The 21,578-nt window shown below is 45.9% G+C and overlaps 1 protein-coding gene across 1 annotated transcript; it reads right to left on the reverse strand.

Annotated features, from left to right (window-relative positions):
* Positions 1-8,142: 8,142 nt before the first annotated feature.
* On the reverse strand, positions 8,143-20,861 carry NEK2 (NIMA related kinase 2). The gene is made up of 8 exons (XM_045452456.1): positions 20,505-20,861; positions 19,178-19,395; positions 18,659-18,899; positions 16,755-16,837; positions 15,902-16,028; positions 14,842-15,058; positions 13,262-13,387; positions 8,143-9,003 (listed from the first exon to the last, which is right to left on the reverse strand). Exons 1-8 carry the CDS (start codon positions 20,598-20,600, stop codon positions 8,777-8,779), a joined length of 1,335 nt encoding a protein of 444 aa, XP_045308412.1. The 5' UTR covers positions 20,601-20,861; the 3' UTR covers positions 8,143-8,776.
* Positions 20,862-21,578: the final 717 nt, after the last annotated feature.

The following is a 21,578-nucleotide window of genomic DNA, read 5'->3' on the forward strand; positions in this document are numbered from 1 at the left end:
TGAAAACATTCTACAAAATGTAATAATAAATCCAAATCCCTTACAAGAGATTTTAAAGGTCTTCCGAGTTGTCTTCCTGCTCCCAGCAGCTGATGCCACCTGACTTCATGCCCCCACTTGAACTTCAGGCTGTAGACATACCAGCCTGTGTGTGTGTGTGTGTGTGTGTGTGTGTGTGTGTGTGTGGTAGGGGTGGGGGCATGTCACCTGGGGAACGTCTTTCTAAATATAAATGAACGGCTGCTCCCTTCTTCCCAGGATAAATCTGAATGGGGGAAGGGATATGCTACGTCAGTCTTGCATCCACCCACATCCATATCCGAGACTCTGGGGCAGAGGGCAGAATAAGCCATATGAGGCATGGATGCCTTTCTGACTTCCCAGTTCCTGGCTCAGTGGCTGGCATACAAGAGGAATTTAAGAAAAGACTCTTGGACAAATGAACAAGGCCTTCTGCCATGGTTTGTTTAAACCTTCTCACACCCTTCCTCTGCCCCCTCTCTGCCAGTTCGGGGTCTCCTCTCCTTCTGACTTCTGCTCAAAATTCACCTTCCCAGGATGCCTCCCAATGGAACCCTCACCCCTCTCCAGTTTTGCAGACTCAGCCCTGTGTCTCTGTGTCTCTGCTGGTCCTGCTAGGAAGCTGCCGGTGTATGTGCGCTCGTAAATGGCCATACGGGTTATTTAGCGCACAGCATTACAGATTATCTTTGTTTCGCCTGCTACAAGAACACATGCACGCGCTCTGCCCACGTGCGCAAAACTGTGGCTTCTGTTTCATGCAAGGAATCTAATATTGTTGCAATATCAGTAGGTAGGCTGCAATATTGGTAGGGGAGAGAGAGAAACATTCAATAGGCTAATTGATTGACTGGTTTGGATGAATATTCAGTGAATTCAAAGTTCAAGATTTCACCCTTCCCAGTTCCCTTGGCAATGTGGCGACTGGTCCTCACGCCGTTGCTGAGGGTAGTAGGGGGGACGGATCTTTAGCTGACCCTCGCATGGCTCTCTGTTTTAGGTGGCCCTCCGCCTCCCCCATAAGCGAGCATGGCTCCCCCTAGCCTCCAACTAGTTCCACTACCGGAGTTCTAAGTGGGGACTGGGGCACAAAGGACCCTCTGCTTTTGCCTTTGCCCTCAGTCTATTCAGCATGCCTCCTCTCACTCAGGGACTTCATCCTGGAGCGGGAAGGCCGGTGCACATGAGACTGACCACTCATGTCTCAGATGTCGGCCCTTCTTTGTCCCATAATTCCCTGGCCCAGGAAGGAGGGGGCTCTTCCCACTGAAGCCCTGCTGTCCCTCTCACCTGGGCTACTAGAGAGTGGTCCATGGACAGCAGCATCAGTATCACCTGGGAGCTTGCTAGAACTGTAGATTTGCAAGCCCCGCCCTGGACCTACCAAATGGGAAGCTGCGTCTTAATAAGATGCCCAGGTGATTCACATGCACATCAAAGTGTGAGGAGCAGAACTGCTCATGTCACATTCTGGGTGCTTTTCTGTCCTTGCCTGATGTCAGGCTCTATAATCTGGTCCTCTCGCCCTGGGTCTTGATATTCCTGGGACCTCAGCAAATTTAGGAATTCTTGTTCTCTCTTACCAAAGCCCAACTTCCAGATGCTGCGGGCTTAGAAATCTTGCCTCCGTGCCTTGGACGTCACAAGCTGAATGGTGACTTTTTCTTGTCTCTCAGTGTACTTACTATAACGATCCTCATCCTCTGCAAGGTATGTTCCTCAGAAGTAGGGGTGGGGAAAATAAAGAGGCAAAGATACAGAACTGTGAAGAGAAAAACACACCGGTGTATTTCCAAAACGACTCTCCCAGTTCCAATAGCTCTTGCTGACTTGTGCGTGGGAGATGCCAGCAGTCTATGCAGAGGGAGGGAGACAGCACTCGGGCCTTGGTGTTGCAGGTGCTGCAGACATGTCACTTGGGGGGGCGCCCCTTGCACCATAGTGTCCTCTTTGTAAGGGTGGAAAGGAGAGCTGCTCTCACCGTAGCGTTCCACACCTCCTGGGCAAGCAGACACCTGCCTTTATCCTAGGGCCCTAGAGGGGTAACTAAGCACTTCCCCCTTTTTGCTTTGGCTGCTGGGAAGCTGGAAGTCAAATTTGTGGCCCAACAACGGGAAGTGTGTAGTTATGTACGACCCTCATGTGTGACTCATTCCTGCCTCCATTCTTCCTCCTTACTTTTAATACCTGCATTTTATTAAAACCCATCTTTTCTCATAAGCCACTTTAAATCCTTTCTGAAGCCAGAGGAAGAAATTCACAGGCAGCTACAGCTCTACATACCTGACCACAACCTGCCCCGCCTCATCTTCACCAGGATCACAGACTCTTTTCTCCGGATGGGAAAACTGAAGCTCGGAGAGGATCAAGACACAAGCGGAAGGCAGGGCGGGGCTGACTGCCTACGCCAGGTGTCTTGGCTCTCTGCGTTCGGAGTTTGGCCCCCAGCAGGAAGCCCTTGGACACAGTTCTCTGTGCACGTGGCGGGTGGGCCAACACTGTGCGGAGAGGGAGCAGACGAGAGATGAGTGCTAGATTTGTACTGGGCCCTAGAACTCTCCACCAGGCATTATGGGGATTTGCCCAGCGGCCCATGCTGTTCGTGCCACATCCACTATTTCCCCAGTTAATTGACCATGAAGGTTCTTGAGGGCAGAGCTGCGGCCAGTGATCCTGTGCATGGAGCAGGCGAGCGGCTTTGTGGGAGTGTATGTGTTCCATGGCGTGTGCCTGCCCCGCCCACAGGGCCCTCAGTTTGTGAGGCAGGTGCTGTGTCCCCCACACTGCAGACACTCCGGGCGAGCTGGTGCCCTCAAAGACTCAAAGTAAGCCTGCCCTCCTAGGGCGAATTTGAGACGAATGCAGAAGGTGACACGAGGCAGCTATTTAAGAACGAAGAGAATTTATATGTGCCAACAAGAAAAAATGATTTTTAATTGAAAAAAAGCAAACGGAAAAGCAGTATGTGTATTAAGATCCAATTTGTGTGTTTTATAATTTTTTTAATGTTTATTTATTTTTGAGACAGAGAGAGACACAGCATGAATGGGGGAGGGGCAGAGAGAGAGGGAGACACAGAATCCAAAACAGGCTTCAGGCTCCGAGCCATCAGCCCAGAGCCCGACGCGGGGCTCGAACTCACAGACCTCGAACTTTCGGACCGCGAGATCGTGACCTGAGCTGAAGTCGGATGCTTAACCGACTGAGCCACCCAGACGCCCCCCAATTTGTGTGTTTTAAAAACACGTATTCAGGTTGCCTGGGTGGCTTAAACGGTCGAGCATCCGACTCTTGATTGCGGCTCAGGTGTCATGATCTCACGGGTTCGTGAGTTCGAGCCCCTCATCGGGCTCTGCACTGACAGTGCGGAGCCCGCTTGGGACTCTCTCTCTCTCTCTCCCTCTCTCTCTGCCCTTCCCCTGCTCACACATGCACTCTCTCTTTCTCTCTCTCAAAATAAATGGATACACTTCCAAAAAATAACTAAAATGATAAATTAAAAAAAAATAAATACACATATTCAGATACATACCTGTAGACATACACACACACCACAGACCCTCATACACAGAGACGTTCCACCTCAATGCCACACACACACACACACACACACACACACACACAGGAGGTCTAGAAGGAAACACCAAACACCAAATTGTTAACAGCTACTTCTGGAAAGAAAGAGAGAAAGTAAGGTTTGGGGTGGTGGAGTTTTTACTGCTTAAATTTACTGCTTACACAGACTTTCATACTGTGAGAATTTTTACACTGATGTTATCACTTCATAATTTAAGGGAAGACTGATTTTTTTTTTTTTCAACGTAAAGAATAAAGTCAGCCACGGTGAGCATTTCCTATGAATGTGCAACTAGGATTACGGAACACCTCGTTGCATCAAAAGGGCCAGTGTGTTGCTTCAGAGAAAGTCTGAGCGGGTGGGAGGAGGGGATATTTGCTTCCTGGCTGGGTGGTCGTAGGGGGTCAAGAGATGGGCAGCCTTGGATGTCTGGGGTTTCAGCAGCTCAAGCAGAGTTGCTGTGGTTGTGGCAGGAGACAAGCAAGAGGGAGATAAGCAAGGCTGCCCCTACTGGTCCCTCTGAATGTGCTGGGGAACCCAACCTTTTAGATGCAGGAGGCTCTGAGGCAGCTGCCCTGGGCTCCTCCATGGGGGTGGGGCAGGGGCAAAGTGAGCCAGGGTTTGGGGGAAGGCTGGCCTCACACACCCAGACTCTGTGAGCTGGTCATCAGCACCCACGTCAGTGTGGGAGGGCTGCTTTCATTCAGCCACCTAGTCACAATGAGCAATAATTCCCTCTTGTTGGGACTTATGAGTTCTCCTCATTCGTTTTTATTTTATTTAATCACTTTATTTTTTTTAATATATCAAATGTATTGTCATATTGGTTTCCATACAACACCCAGTGCTCATCCCAAAAGATGCCCTCTTCAATACCCATCACCTACCCTCCCCTCCCCCCCACCCCCCACCAACCCTCAGTTTGTTCTCAGTTTTTAAGAGTCTCTTATGTCCTCATTCATTTTTAAACAGCTGCCTTGTGTCGTAAGTTCTCCTCATTCGTGTTTATTTAATTTTTTTTTTTAATTTTTTTTTTCAACGTTTATTTATTTTTGGGACAGAGAGAGACAGAGCACGAACGGGGGAGGGGCAGAGAGAGAGAGAGACACAGAATCGGAAACAGGCTCCAGGCTCTGAGCCATCAGCCCAGAGCCTGACGCGGGGCTCGAACTCACGGACCGCGAGATCGTGACCTGGCTGAAGTCGGACGCTTAACCGACTGCGCCACCCAGGCGCCCCTCCTCATTCGTGTTTAAACAGCTGCCTTGTGTCACCTTTTACATTCGCCCTCAGTTCGTTGCAGGGGGCAGACTTACCTCAAGTCTTTGAGGGAACCAGCTTGCCTAGAGGAATGAGCTTTGTCCCGGAAGGAGGAGGGTCACCGGGAAACATAAAACACCTCAGGGGAGGACAGTCCTGAATGCAGTGGTTCTGCAGAGGAAGCTGGGCAGTGCAAGTGTACTGGGGCATCTAGGCTGCGTTTTTGAGGCAATGGAGAGCCATAAGGTGAGAATGGAAGTTGCTGGGGAAAGGGGGTAAGGCAACTCGTCTAAAGCCATTTGGCCTGGGGTCCTACTGGGGTCACTTGAAAACCACATCTCAGCCTCCCTCCCCCAACACTAACCCATCTGTCCTAAGCGCACAGATCTGGAAGCCCACTGGACCCTAACCAGGCCAGCTCCACTCCCACCCTTCCTCGGTCATGAAAATGACTTGGAGAAAGCCACGGATTACGACCATCCACCCATCATCATGGGAAATTAGATGGTTTGGGAACAAAACCAACTTTTTGCTGTCTTGCGCAGGCAGACAGTGGAGGATTATAGTCAAGAGCATGAGCTTTGGAGTCAAAAACATAAGTTCAGAAACTGTGGCTCTTCCCCGCTGTGATCTCTGAGCTTCAGTTTCCTCATGTGAAGTGTGACGCTCATGGTGCCTATTTCTCATGTGGTGTTGTGAGGACTGGACGCAATGATAGGAATAAAACATTTAACCAGCGCCTGCCGGGTAATCGCTCAGTAACAACCAATTGCAGAGGCTGGGACTTCTGGTCTAACAGGACCATGGCGCCACCTTGTGGTTATATCTCAGAACTACTAATTAATCTGCCTCCAATCCAATGACCCTTTTTTCCAAAGCGTGTTGAGCGGGCTGGGCTTGGTAAAATTTATCACTTAAATATGTAAAGTCTGTAATGGTGAGTATGGGATTGGTGTCCAGCAAAATATCTTGGAAGGGTCTTAGAAAGAGATGCTGGAGAAACATCACTTGGGAGGACTCCCTGCTCCCTGCCACCAGAGATGCCCCTTCTAATCTACCACCATCGCCCAAATACCCCTAGATGTTCCCAGCTGTAGAGGTGAACAGGAAGCAAGGTTTTATTAGCTTTAGAGAGGGAGCGGGGACACATCAGCCGGCTAAAACATCTGTGCTTAATTTCCGAGTGTCCGCCTATTTTCAAGTTCTGTCCTGTTGCAGTTCCCTCCTGTGCTCACCTCTCCACCCCCACCCCCAGGTGTCCTTGCCTTCTCCCCCCACCTCCCTCAAACCTCACCTTTCCTTTTCTCCTCCAGCTCCCCCTAAACCCTAACCTACCACAGCCTCCCCCTTTCCTTGAAAGGAATCTCCACGAGGGCAAGGACTTCATTTCTTCATTGTTGTATCTCCAGCACCTTAAACAGTGCCGGCTCACGGCAGGTGCCCCACAATTATTGACTGAAGGAAGGAAAGCAGATGAAGGTGGAGTCTGAGGAGGGGAAAACTAGTCACTGATTTCAAAATGGAAAGAAGATTTTTCTTTCCTCAGGTAGGAAAGGAGTTTCCTGAAGAAAGGGCTGTTTTCGTGAGTGTGACCAGTGCAGACACACAGGCCCCACATGTAGCACGACCCGGTTTGCAGAAGGGCCCGGCACCTGGGGTTTGAAGCTCTGTGCTTGCAGCGCTTAACAACTGCGTCTTTGAATGGATGTTTTGTAAGTTGGGTCTGATGGGACAATAGCACCTATGTGGGGGCTCAGAGCCTCAGTTCATGCAAGGTCCTGCCTCCCGCTTCCTGCTCCCCCACCCCTTGGTGCACCAGGCCCCATCCGGCTTCCCCTTCCTGCCTGTTCCCCATGACCACTGCCACACTCGGCTCCCAGAAAGGGTGTGCACACGGGCAAGGAAAAGGTCAGGATTGGGGGCCTGTGCCCTGAGGCATCTCAGGGCAGGGTATGGCAGCAGCTGCCCCCCATGCCTTTCTCTCTTCCTGGGCTGGCACCCCAAGGCATGGCTGGTGGGCAACTGGCTGGAGGCCTTGACAGGGGCGATCCAGGAACCCTCATGCAGGTACAAAGAAAATCCCAGCTTGGAGGTGCAAAGATCCTTGGGAGTGACCTGTCTGCCATATGCTGGGGCAGTGGCTTGAGGGGGAGATGCCTGGCTGGACTGTAGGTAGGTCCAGAGGCTGGAGGGACAAGGAACTTGGCAAGCACCGGCCAGGGGTCCCCAGATGCCAGTGACAGGGATCTGTGTCTCTTATGCTCAGCTTGGGGCACCCTCCTGGATAAGCCACAGAATACAAATTACAGGTCAGTGATTCCACACATATGCAGAATGTGCTATTTGCATTTAAAACTGCCATGGCACAATATAAAAGAGGAGTATGAAAATTCACAATAGTTTAAAATTTTTTCTTAAAACATTAAGTAGCAAATAACACAATAAACAGAGAGACAGAGACCTTGGAAGAGAGGACAAGTCTTTTCCTGTACTTTTAATGGTACTTGTTTCCTGCTTTTTGAACAAAGAGCCCTACATTTCTATTTCGCACTGGGCCCTACAAATTATACTTAACATGTTTATCAAAGTGGTCCTGCTGGGATTGATCTGTGGGGATACCACAAAGTCATGGATATCAGTTTCTGATTGTTTCGATAATATTTGTCTTTGATGGCACTGCATTATTAACTGTGTGATAAACCTGCAATAAAATAGCCAACAATACAGGAGCGGTTTCTTCCCATGTATTATTAACCCTTCATAATTCGGTCTTATTTCATTAAGCCGAAAAGATTAGCATCGCTAGGAAAACATCACATGCAAAATGTGGCAGGCACAGCAAACACTGCTAATTCATATTAGAAGTCAGACACGTTAAAAAAAAAAAAAAAGATCCGTCAAAACTAAAATAAGTTTCCTTCCAGGGTGGTGTATGTTTCAACAAGTTTTAGCCTAGATCAGATTTCTCAAGCGCGCACTACTGACATCTTGTGACGGGCACTGCCCTGTGCATCGTAGTCCCATTACATGCAGGCAGTCCCCGCCCCCCCATGATCAGTCTCCAAACACTGCCAAATGTCCCCCGCGGGGGGCAGCGGAATCACCCCTCCTTAAGGACTGCCGGCTTAGACAGACTGATGAAATGGAGAGTAAAAGACCATCAGAGAGCAAAACCCGGTGAGCGTGAGACTGATGTTCTCTCCTCTTCTGCCAATGCCTGTGAATCATAAATACACAGACTCCCTCAACTAAGAGATCAACAAATGCAAGAAACATAAATATAGGAAAACTAAAGAATTCTTTTATTTAGGGAGTCACAGGTGGGTGAATGACAGCCAGCTCATACACTCTCAAATAGGATAAAAAGGAAGATTTCAGACATCACCGTGAAGAACTTCACCAAAGGTGACAGATTGGCACTGCAGACCAATGGGATACTTACAAGCGAGATGTCCCAGCAGTAGCGACCGATCTGTATCCAATTAGGTGTTCTAAGCTCAGGAACATGTACAACCTTGAATCTAGGCACGACTATCGCAAGCACAACACTCAGTAGTTCAAAGCTACTCCTAAGTACTTTTTTTTCCCTGACGTTATTTCCCCCCCAACATTTAGAATGTAACGCTTCCCATTCCAGTAGTAATCACACCCAGGATTAAAAGCCCAACCCACGAAGAAAATGTCATTCTTGCTATGAAGTGTTCTTTAAAAAAAAAAAAAAAAAAAAAAGAAAGAGAAATGAAAGGTGTGGGCATTTTGTACAATGGTTGCAGAAGAACCAGCAAGGCCTGGCTCACTGTACAAAATGGCACGGCTCACGGAACCAGGTGAGTAAAGCTACAGCAGTTGAGTATCAGTCTTTCGAGGGCAGGCAATGTTCAATACGGACACAGCTCTGTGTCTCTGCGAGGCTACAGGCTAGCGCATGCCCAGAATCTGTCTGCTTTTCAGCTGGTAATTTTTTTCAATATCTGACAACGCTTGAGCGCGGAGCTGAGCAGCATGAATCCTTTTCTTCAGGTCTTTGCACTTGGATTTGGAGGGGAGCAGACTCTCAGAATTCTCACTCCTCTTGACATTCTCTTTACTTTCCCCACTGAAATGAACTTTCTTCTTAATTATCGAGGATGGAAGATCAAAAAGTTCTTTAGAAAGAAAAAAAAAAAAGTTCAGCCTTTCCTTACTTAGCCGACTTCTCAAACACATTTATTCTTTTTTTCTCTTTTTTGGATGTTTTACTTATTTTTGAGGGAGAGAGAGAGAAAATGCACCAGCACGAGTGGGGAGGGGCAGAGAGAGAGAGAATCCCAAGCAGGCCCCACACAGTCAGTGCAGAGCCTGACATGGGGCTCGAACTCAGGAACAGTGAATTGTGTCCTGAGCCGACATCAAGAGTTGGCTGCTTCACCGACTGAGCCACCCAGGTAGGTGCTCCCCAAAATATGTATTCAGCTCATATTTGAAATCTGGGGACCTGTGTTATTTTCTCTGGGATAGGGGGTGAGGGGCATGATGCTGGCAGAAATCAATCAACCTTTTAACCCACAGCATTGAAAAATAATCCTGAAATGTGCCAAGGAACATGTTTTATCCTCAATCAACTCTTAAGGTTAAATGCATTGGGGATTATGGGCCACAACCAAAACTTTTGGAAATCAATGTGATTTATTTCTACCCTTGAAGACAAGTGCCATTCTACCTAGAACACATAACTTCCAGAAAAGTAAGAAGCAGAAGGTCTTTCTTACAGATGACACCTATAGTTTGGGTTAAACATTCAAGAACACTCGTTTCAAAGCAGCTTAACGACCAGAAACATGTTTCAAAAGGGACCTGAGCAAAGTCAGCATGGAAGAGATAAATATGTGAATTGTAGCTTTTACATGAAGAAAAATTTGCGTGAGGTGGCTACACTATTGGCTACTGGCAGAACTATCTGGGGGTGGCGACTTGCAGTTTTGAGTTCCAGAATCTTCTTATTTTTCCTTTGTGTTCGTTTAAAGGAAATACGTTCAAATATTTACTGAGCTCACTGTACAGGCCATCGTGGACTAAAGGCCCCACTCCGGTAGGGGGAGACGGACCACAAACAAGTAAACTAGCACGTGTGAGGAGTATCTGAGGTGATATGTGGGGGGAAAGTAGCACTGGAAAGGGAGACAGAAGTGCTGGGGGATCAAAGGTACAGAGTAAGGGGACTTTTGAGCAGAGACAAGGCAGAAGCCAGGTGGCTCTCTGGAGGAAGATGTTCTAGGTGGAACAAATGGAAGGCCCTGGGGTAGGAGCTGGCTGCACAGAGAAACGCTGCCTTCCAGTTGTCCTGGGACCTCCTATTTCTTTTTTTTTTTTTTTTTAATTTTTTTTTTTAACGTTTATTTATTTTTTGAGACAGAGAGAGACAGAGCATGAACAGGGGAGGGGCAGAGAGAGAGGGAGACACAGAATCTGAAACAGGCTCCAGGCTCTGAGCGGTCAGCACAGAGCCCGACGCGGGACTCGAACTCACAGACCGTGAGATCATGACCTGAGCCGAAGTCGGACACTTAACCGACCGAGCCACCCAGGCGCCCCTGGGACTTCCTATTTCATAGTGTTCCTGCTGCAAAGCAAACCTGATTGCTTTTACACTTAACTCCACTGTTTGAAAGATATCCACCCTTATTGTCACCAATACCTATACATTCATAAGCCAACCACGTACACTGTAAATCCTATTGATGGGATAGTTCTATAAGAAAGAAGTATTTAGAATAAGAATTAGTGTTTCCCAAAGTTAGCATTTCATTAAATAGACTAAGAGCTTTTAAAGAGAGGCTGCTGCTTACTGTGATGAGTTTGACGCATTACATCTTCCTCCACGTGAATTTTCTAGCCCGAGGGTGGGGAGAGGATACTTCCAGCCATCCTGAGTGCCCAGGGCACCGTTTCCTCCTGCTTTGTTTATTTTAGGACTCTGATAGGCTCGGTGCTTTTGGTGCTTCCAGTGCTCAGAGCCATAAAGTACCTCCTAGCCCCAAGGGGACACTTGATTCCTAAAGCTCACTGTAATGTAAGTATTCGCCACGATGTGCAACAAAGTGGATCCCGACTATTTATACATCCTGCACTGAAATGCATCATCCTGCTTGAGCTCTCTTCTGCCTTTGTTCAGACTCTCAGGGCAAGAGTCTCCTCCCTGGAGGAGACGACCCAGCAGGGCCTTCCGTAACTCTGGACAACAGGTTTGACGCATGAAACTCACCCAGATGAACATTTCTCCTCACTCTACCACATTGATTACAATTTCAGCCTACTTTGTCTTGGGGGGGGGGGGGGCATAAAGAGAAAAGCTGGAATAAATATTATAAAAATACTGAAATAATAGGTAGCAATAGTGAGAAAAAAAGAAGTTATTTCAAAAGAGATGAAGCCTAAATTTTATATAATTCTTGTTTCATTTACTTCCATCACTTACCACTATAATATTATTATAACCATCAAACTAACTTAGTTTTGTCTGTTCCATTTACAAAATGCTATCATGCTCACTGAAGTGACCAGATTCACTCTGTCCTACATGGTAGGAGGGAGCCATAAGAACTCTGCCTAAGTTTCACTGGAAAATTCAGATACTCAATTTTTAAAACCAACAAAATACTTTAAAAAAATAATTTATGTCACATAGAAATTTAGAGAAAAGAGGTTTAACGCTTTGCACTTTCCATAATCTTAAAGAGTAGGGTATGGGGTGCCTGGGTGGCCTACTCCGTTAAGCGTCCAACTTCGGCTCAGGTCATGATCTCACGGTCTGTGAGTTCGAGCCCCGCGTCGGGCTCTGTGCTGACAGCTCAGACCCTGGAGCCTGCTTTGGATTCTGTGTCTGCCCCTCCCCTGCTCATGTTCTGTCTCTGTCTCAAAAATAAATAAAAATATTAAAAAAAAATTTTTTTTTAAAAAGTAGTGTAAATAAGACGTAGGGTTTCTGTGAAATGTAGAAGGCCCATTAGACTGGCTCGCTGATACACCCACCAACCGCTTCTCACTGGAGCACAGCGAAGGGCCAGGGCCCACGAAGGCAGGGCCCTGGGAAGGCTGACTGTCTACAAACCGTCTACTCTGAATAACAAGGGAAACACAAAGGGCATAGGTAGATATCAACCAACTGAATTTTCACAAATATAGGTTTCAATTTTTTTAATGTTCATTTATTTATTTATTTATTTTTAGACAAACAGCGAGAGGAGGAGGGGCAGAGAGAGAGAATCCCAAGCAGGCTCTGCGTTGTCAGCGCAGAGCCCAACACGGGGCTCAATCTCACAAACTGTGAGATCATGACCTGAGCCAGAATCAAGAGTTATACGCTTAACCAACCGAGCCATCCAGGCGCCCCAAATACATGTTTCAATTTGCAGGGGTCTTAGCAAAGACCCAAAAGTGATGGCCTATTCTACAGTTAGTTTCTCACACCTTTTAAGCTATACTTTCTTTCTTTCTTTCTTTTTTTTTTCATTTTGAGAGAGCGGGAAAGAAGTAGAACACAAATGAGGGAGAAGCGGGGGGGGGGGGGGGGAGGCAGGGAGAGAGGGGGAGAGAGAGAGAGAGAGGGAGGGAGAGAGGATCCCAAGCAGGCTCCATGCTGTCAGTTCAGAGCCTGACGTGGGGCTCAAACTCCCAAACTATGAGATCATGACCTGAGCCAAAATCAAGAGTCAATGCTTAACCAACTGAGCCACCGAGGTGCCCCTAAGCCATACTTTCTATGAAAGATGTGGCACATGTTACCTGCTCATGTGGCAAGAGTAAAATGCTAGGATTTTTGCTTGAAAATGAAGAGAAATGTATAGTAATTTTGGTAATATACCAAAAGAAAAATCTGAAATGCACAACATTTTTTTAAGTGTCCTAGCTTTAAATTTTTTTTTTTTTTCAACATTTATTTATTTTTGGGACAGAGAGAGACAGAACATGAACGGGGGAGGGGCAGAGAGAGAGGGAGACACAGAATCGGAAACAGGCTCCAGGCTCTGAGCCATCAGCCCAGAGCCTGACGCAGGGCTCGAACTCACGGACCGCGAGATCGTGACCTGGCTGAAGTCGGACGCTTAACCGACTGCGCCACCCAGGCGCCCCTAAGTGTCCTAGCTTTAAAACCTAAGTAGGAAAAAAACTAAACATGTAGTTTCATGAGGCAAATAAAATTGAAGATGAAATCATTATGGCTCATTGCCTCAAGTCTATGAACCCATTAAGTAAATCGTTGCTATAACAAAATTATTTCTATTAAGATGCATATATTCAATGAACTCCATCTTAAAATACGAGACTTCATAAATTAAAAGGGCTATCAAAGCCCCAAGGCAGCGACACTGGTGCCATTTCTTCATCTGTGGTGGCAGCTTCTGTTTGCGGAGCGAATTCTCATACCTGGACCCCCCGCCAGACACAGCAACTTCTCCTCCTTCAGCAGGCTGTAATTCTTCAACAGACTCTCTGCCCTAGCCAGCTTGTCCTCTGCCAGTCTCTCACGGACACAAAGCTCACGTTCCTTCTCTTTAAAAAGGCAATGGAACAAGAAAGATATTAACAAGTGGCTATGGGTTTAAGACGGTTCACATTTGGTAATCCTACCACTTTTCCTCATCACGCAGCCTAGCATGCCTGACCAGCAGTGCAAAAGGTTCCGTACCATAAACCCTGGTCAACCTATTGCTAGGTTCTGATTCAGCACTTTAGTATGTTGTGTGTTGTCTTAGGTTTTCTCGTAAGGACTGGTTTAAGCACAAATACAAGGTCAGCATCAACTTTTGGTCATGTTGTCTGAGAGGAACTCATTTGGGAAAATAAACAACGAAAGCCATCTCTGCTCTGCACTGAAAGCAGGCAATAGTCCACTTTCCGGGCATTGCCTAGCCTCACAGAACAAACCCTCCTTCTTCTGGGTCAATGAGAGCACCCAAATAGAAGCGGAAATAAACCACAACTCGGGAGGTACTTCTTTAGATCAGTAACAAAGGCTATTTTTTTAATTCATGGCCCAGAATTCAGAAAGTTCAGACTTCAGTTGCTCTATGAAACCACAAAACATTGGGAAAGGTTTTAATGAAAGTTTTTGTCTTACAAATTCTTTTGACAAAAGCATCAAAAAAAGGTTTCTGGGTAAGCCCAGGTTATACTCCTCCAGAAAGCAGAGCTCACAGCACTAAACAATTATCATCAGGAAGTAAAAACATGAATGCATGTATGGGATGCCTTGTACGTTCATTTAAATAGAACGCTATCCCTCGGCTGCATGTGCATAAAGCCGCAGAAGCAAAATCAAGTGAGCCGTGAGGGTGACGGGAGACGGTCATGACTCCATCTCCTGGCCCTTGACGTTAACATGAAGAGCCTCGCTGCTGTTGCTACTTTGCTTAATCTACATCCTGGGTAGCAGCTCTTACTTTGGTGAAGTAGACAGACTTTCGGCATCAAAAACTAATTAGTACCTAATCAGTTACTACTCAAGACTAAGACTTACAGACCTAGAACACCTTTACCCACATGCTTTAATGAATTGCCCAAACATATCTAGTCCCATATGCAATAGAGTTTTACATCTGGGCTGTGCTGGGCCAGCCATATCAGAAGATAGAAGCGATGGTTTTTATTATGGAAGGCAGCAAATGCTTAAACCCTCTTTTCCGATGGAAACAGTGTAGGGTATAAATATATTAAAGAAGAGAAAGAAAAAGTAGCTCCACAGTAACATATAATGGCTACTGCGTCAGGGTCATCACAGTCAGTGACCGACACTATAAGAGCACTCGATCTGAAAGAAAGAGGCTCAACAGGGAAATGCCGGCAAGCTTCATTTACTATTTTCCAATACGTATTTCGGTGTCTCAGGATTTATCGGAATGCTCTGATAGAACATCCACGTATCAAATACTCTGTTCAGAGAGATCTCACACACATCAGAACAGCCCTCTGTGGCGCTCCCTTGCTTCGCCCCCATTCAGACTTACGCTCCAGCCTTTCTTCTCGTGCTTTGAGGGCTCGCTCCCGCTCCTGTAACTGTATTTCCTTTAGTTTCAGCTCTCCCGAGACCAGGCTGGAATCCTGTACCTTCTCCAGTTCCAACCGCCGCCCTCTTCTCTCAGGATTTCTTCTTTGCTCTTCTGCAACTAAGTCTGCTATCAAAGGATTCTCAAGAATTTCTTCAACAGAAGGTCGATAGTAATCCTGGGGGGAACAATGTTCAGTGTTGCAGTCGGATTTCATAACAGAATACTCATCCGAAAAGAGCAGGTACGTTAAAAACAGCATACATTTCTAAGACAAAAGAAAGGGCTTTATGGATGGGTCTTAAACACCTAGAAAGGTGAAGTTTACTAGTGGCTTTAACCCATGAGGTTCTGGGTCCACAAGGTAATGCAGACGTTAACTAACCTTTGTTCCCCCTTAACCTTTCAATCCCTAAGCTGGCGCTTGGTGGCATGCCAGGGCCGCTTTAGGGCAAGTGCTGCCCTTGTATCTCAAAACTACTTTAAGCAAGACCCTCCCTTGCCCACCTTCAGTCCTATTATTTCACCATTTTCCTTCTTTGTAATTCCACAGCATTTAACTCCTACTCTCACATCAACCTGACCCTAGGACATCTTCCTCCCCATCCCAGGACCAGGTCTTTTCCACACAATCTCTTTATTTATTTCCCCTCCCCCACTCCATCTCTGGTCTCTAATCTCTCGGCTGGAGCGAGAGGCTGGGTAATGAAGTTTGATTTGTGGCCCCTTCCCTTACCACCTGCCGCTTTGAGGTAGGCAAGGGAACTGAGGATTTGGAGCTTTTCTGCAATCCTGTTTTGCTAGCCACCATCTGTTAGTGTGGCAGAGAGAGGGAGGAGGCATGAAGAAAAGCACAGAAGGTAGGCCGGCAAGGATGCACCACTTGCCAAATGTACATGTTTTCACTTCCCTTAGCAGAGTAGATTTAGCTGAGGAACTATAGCTAATGCTTCTTCAGTCACATTGCTTCAAGAGAGAAATTGAGAGATAGAAGTAGACAATGTAATCTTACACTCTTTACCTTTAAATTTAACATCCTTGTAATAATGTCATTCAATTCATCAGAGTAACGATATGGAATTCGCCTGAATTTGCCTTCTCTAATCTTCCCAGCTAGTTCTTTCTGGTTGAAAGCTGTAAACGGAGGCCTGGGGAAAATTTTTTTTAATGTAGAAACGAAAATATATAATAGGAGCCAAATCAAAAGCACAGTTTAAGCTGCAGTTTGTGTTCACGTTTCTTCTGGGATTGTCATCCCTAGCTAAGCTGCCCACCCTTGGCATTACTGACATTCAGGGTCACATGATGTTTGTTAGGGAGGCTGTCCTGTGCATGTGGTATGTTTCGTAGCATTGCTGGCCTCTATTCACGAGATGCCGGAGCTCTCCCTAGCTGTGACACCCGAAAATGCCTCCAGATGTTGTCAAATGTCCCCTGGAGGACAAAATTATTTCCTGCTCCCTGGCTGAGAACCACTGCTCTACAGAATAGTTTAGAAGGAAAAAAAGAGGAGGCAAAGAAAAAAAATGGCAAAGAATGGGAGCTCTTTTTAGTTCTCCAGATTCCCAGGCCTCTCCCCTGGATTTTTGTTTCATTTCTTCCACAAGCCTGGACGATGCGCTCTCCCTTGAGCTAAGTATCAGTCTAGCAAGGGAAGCATCTTTCCAGGTTAAAAGCATAAACCAGCCTCAGGGGTTATATTATTAATTTGCAAATAATTTTTTTAACCCGTCCATCTATGTTAATTTTAACCCAACATATGATTCTTTCAGGCTCAAATATGCATGGATGCTCAAAAAGCTGAACCCAGTGAAAGGGGACAAACCTCTGTGAGTATAAACTTCAGACCAGAAGGCTGTTTTCCTCACACTTACATTAATGCACACAATTCATACAGCAAACAACCCAGCGACCAGATGTCCGATTTCTCATTGTAGGACATGCAATTCATCTGCTCCTAAAGGGGGAAAAAAGGGTAAAAGTGTAGGAGGAGTGAAAAGTTTATTTTGTTTTAAAACTTATAAAATAACCTGAAACAAAAGTGGAACCTTAACATTTGGTAATATTGCCCTGGAGAAGAAAAAAGGAAAAAAAAGGAAAACATTTTATATCTGTACAAAAATATCAGATTCAAAAGACAGATCCAGTTTATGTCAGATCTTATATCACAGTAATAAAGATGGTACTTTATATTTTATCTTCAAATTTATAATGGAAAAAAGGCAATGATCTTATCCTAATATACTTTGTCGCATATAATTCATTCACTTCATTTCACTCACATTCATTTCACTTTCACATTCATTTCACTCACAAATGTTATTGTGTTACAATAGATCAGGTGCTGATAATTCAAAGGTGAATATGAGACCTCTACCCTCAAGGCATGCATAATGTAGAAACTCCATTTTGAAAGAATCAGAGCAAAAAATAAAATAAAATAAAATAAAAACCCAGAGAAAATTTCAGAATAACCAAAACATACATCTGGTGCACATGTAAATGGATATAGACATAAATGGCTAAATTATCCATGTATATATTTTTCTCTTAGTCCACAGTATAAATCACAGTATTAACTAGTATTCTCATTTCCTATTTTAAGTATTTTCCTTTCTTCCACACTTACAGTATTAGTCTACCATAGTTTCTTATTGTCAACAATGGGCACAGAAGTAGTACCAAAACCTTCGGGAAGCTTCTTGGTGTTCTAAACTCCAACAGGTGAGTCTGATACCACTTCCTGACAATCAATGCCTTAGGGAAGGCTGAACCGATCTAATTACAAGGGCAGGAGGGAAAAGGAACAAAAGAATTACACAGGTTTCAAATTTTCCAAGAACCACTTTTGGGTAATTTTCCTTTATGTTAAAGGCTTTCTATTTAGAATCCGATCCAGTGCGAAAACGACACTGTTCTGGCAATGTCTAATCTTAGTCAAAAACAACACATTAGTGATAGCACTTACTGCTTCAAGCTTTTAACAGCCATCAGGTAATATCTAGAGTCATAAACAGTTCATACCCTTTGACCTAGTTCATACCCTTCTGAGAGCTACATGCCAAGGAAATAACCAAAAAGGAAGAATGAATAATGCATCAAAGGTGTGCAGAGCAGTGCTCCTTAGAATGGTAAGAAATTCTGGAAACAAAATATCTAGCAACAGAGAGAACAGAGAAGTAAAGTGGGTCCGCTGCAGCTCCACTGTAGGAAAAGGCAACAACAACAACAAAAACACAAGTACAAGAAGCTAACACTGTAAAAGCACATTATCTGAAGTAAGCCCTGAATCTCCATGCACAAGAATCATCTAGAGAGTCTACTGAAAGGCAATGTTCAAAATGAAAAGTGGAAGGGAAAAAAAGCGCAGAGTGCAAGAACTGGTCCAGACACCCAGAGATCCAGATGGATCTGGATCCACTTGATCTGGGTTTGGGGCCCAGGGCTCTGCGTCTTGAACAAACACTCTAAATGAGTCCAAGGTGTTATACAGGGCCCATGTTGCTTTTGAAAACAGAGACAAAACCTATTACATCTTCGTAATCCCAAAACTTGGCACATGGTAGCCATTCAACAAAAGCTTCACTTTAATTGTTGGTATGGAGGAGTTTAAGAGTCTGGTGGTCCATTTGGAAAAAATATAAATTCCAAATGAACAGTATTCATTCCTGACTATTGTATATTACTAAGCAAACAAATAAACAAAACCCTCAATTTCCCTCCACTGAATGCTTAGCGTTAGGATGTTTAAAAAGTATCTAAGTTCTGAAATACTTACAGGAGACATATAATAGGGTGTGCCAACAAATGTTTTTGCAAAACTCGTATCATGGTTTAATATTCTAGCTAGCCCAAAGTCTCCAAGTTTAACGTTTTGCTTGCCATCCAGGAAAACGTTGGCTGGTTTCAGATCCCGATGCAGCACGGTATGACCACTGTCGCTTCGTCTGTGACATTCCTTTAGGGCCAGGGTCAACTGAGTCATCACTCGAAGAACAAATTCTTCATCTAAGTATTGTCTGAAACCAAAGCAGTTACACAGCATATGACTTCTGAATAAGAACACTAAAAAGAAGGGATAATGTGAAGTATCTAGTTTTCAGAGTGTACAACTAGGAAAATAAATTATTTTCAAGATAAGGTATGGGTGTTGATTCTAAAGTGCTGTGGACTCACAGAACAAATACAAGAACAGTCTTCCACATAACTAACTACTTCATCCCCAATCCTAAACTAGGATGCTTAACAGAAATGAAACTTGGCCCATTTTCAGCTTACATTTAAAAGATGAATTTACCTTTCCTTGGTTCCCTTTGTAATTACGCTAGCCAGGTCCCCTCCTTCGCAATATTCCATTACAATGTACAGTGTGGTGTTGGTTCGGTCAATAATTCTATCATAGTAACGGACAATGTTCGGATGTTTCAGTTCACGGAGTAAATTCACTTCAGAAACAAGCATCTGTTTCTCAGCTTCTGTCATGGAGCCATAGTCAAGTTCTTTCCAAACTAGTATCTGAAGTAAGAATTTCCAAGGTATGAATGAACTCATTACATATTCAAAGACAAAGAATGAACGTTCCAAAATTTTAAACTTTTAAAAGTTACTTCTCTCAGGGGCGCCTGGATGGTTCAGTCAGTTAAGTGTCTGACTTTGGCTCAGGTCATGATCTCACGGTTCATGAGTTTGAGCTGTGCATCGGGCTCTGTGCTGACAGCTCAGAGCCTGGAGCCTGCTTCGGATTCTGTGTCTCCCTCATTCTCTGCCCCTCCCCAGCTAGTGCATTGTCTCTGTCCCTCAATAATAAATAAACATTAAAAAAAAATTTAAGTTACTTCTCTATTAAATAGATCACAACTGTCATTACCATCTAGTTAAGTTCAATGAACTTAAGAAACCCGAGTTCATTTCCACAATCTTCCCCTAGTTTTCAAGGGGTAAATGATGCCATGGGAGAGAGGTGGAGTCACATTAGGCCTCCTCCAACCCCCTACCCTCAGTTGCTTTGTGGCACGGTAGCAAAAGGTACTTGGGTCAAAGCTGGAGCAGAGGCAAAGTCCCTGACCATTCCCACTGTCCAACCGGTCAAAGTTTTCCAGGGTGAGAGCCCTTAGTAAAGATCCTTCTGCCACCAGCCAGGCAGTTTCCTCTCCATTGTTTCCTCCTGTATAAGGTCTACCTACACACACTGGAAAACAACAATCCAATAATCCAAGTAATGGATATTTTAAGTGAGTTCTGACTGCAAGACAAAAAGCTCCAGGTTCTGGGGGTCCTGCCTCTTTCCCACGTCTGAGAGGGATACTCTTCTCTGAATAGAACTCAAGACTCAGCCACCTGTCACTAAAGGGAGGCCCTAAGCAAGTCAAAGCAGGAAAGAGGGACAGGGAAGAGAAAGAAAAAAGTAGAGATACATAGATACATCTCAAAACACGCAGTGTCCCAGCCCTTGAGCGAGACAGGACAGACACAGACCTGGAAGAGATGGCCTCTTCCAGGCACCCCGCCCTGAAGACCCATAGCCCCAGGCCTCTCGCTCTCTCGCCACCCGGGGGCCAAGGGCGCTCGCCGCGGGCGGGTGCGACCGCAGCAGGGGCGGAAACAGGGAGGCTGCCCGCGCTCACCTTGCCATCGCTCTTCCTCCGGATCTTCTGGCAGCGGCCGTAGGAGCCCGCGCCAATGGTGTACAGCACCTCGTAGTCCTCCGCCCTACTTGGCATGGCCGGGCCCCCGGACGTTCCCCGCTGGTCTCCCGCAGATCTCTCCGCCGACTCGGAGACCTGTCCTAGCCACACTACCTATCTGGCCACTTCAGTCTCCAGCCCGGTTTAACCGACGCGGGCCCCGGCCTGGCAGCCTATTGGCCCACGGTGAGGTCGCTTCGCCTCTCTGATTGGCTAAAAGAACACAACAACCTAGGCATCTTGGGAAAAGCGTTTCGCTAGGCAACCGTTGTCCGCCTAGGTGTCCGCGTCCGCCGCTATCCCCCTTCTAGGGAGAAAGGGGCGGAGCTAAACCGAATGCGGGCCGGGGTGGAAAGCGGGTGTGGGCGGATCTCCGCATCTCTGTCCTTCCAGCGGAGCTCGCCCAAGTAATCGAAGTCCAGAGACGTCTTCTTGGACTTCTTTGCACGCTGCTGCCACCAGCTGCCTTCCGATCTTTGCACTCTGACCCCTCACACTACCCACTCTTCTGTGCGCATGCCCTTCTCTTAGGTTCCTGAACCCTGAGCCTAGGCGGGGTCCCACGGAAGACTTCGTGGGAGCTGAGAACCGAGATGAAAAGTAGAGAACCACTCCGAAGGGTGCGCGAACCGGGGCAGGCTATGGTTGGGGACTGTGCCAGCCACTATGCGTGTGTTGTCTCGTTCATTCCTCAACACAAACCTATAATGCAGGAATTCGTGTTGTTTCCCATGAGGAAAGGAAAGCACAGAAAAGTTAGATTATCTCTTTTAGGCCTAACGGTCGGGAAGAGAAGAATCAATTTAAAAACAGTGGATACTCATAGAGATGATTTAAAGCTTACACATGACTTTAGGGTGTAACCATCATTAGAGAGACTACCTTTTTGAACACCAAATTTAGAGTCCTGTTTAACAAGCACAGGGCGTGTGCAAAACCTCAGGATGTGTGCAAAACCTCAATATAGAATACGGAAGTCCTGAAATACCCAGGAGAATATGGTGGCTCTGAGGC

This window comes from Leopardus geoffroyi, chromosome C3, assembly GCF_018350155.1.
Source record: "Leopardus geoffroyi isolate Oge1 chromosome C3, O.geoffroyi_Oge1_pat1.0, whole genome shotgun sequence".
NCBI lineage: Eukaryota > Metazoa > Chordata > Mammalia > Carnivora > Felidae > Leopardus > Leopardus geoffroyi.

What these genes read in the sequence shown, in the direction of transcription:
- NEK2 (XM_045452456.1), bottom strand. Translation starts at nt 20,600, where the DNA reads ATGCCAAGTAGGGCGGAGGACTACGAGGTGCTGTACACCATTGGCGCG. An exon ending in GGAGGAAGAGCGATGGCAAG is followed by an intron (nt 19,396 to 20,504) that starts GTGAGCGCGGGC and finishes TTCTTACTTCAG; the next exon opens with ATACTAGTTTGGAAAGAACT. An exon ending in GTGTCTGGCGGGGGGTCCAG is followed by an intron (nt 9,004 to 13,261) that starts GTATGAGAATTC and finishes TTCTTTCTAAAG; the next exon opens with AACTTTTTGATCTTCCATCC.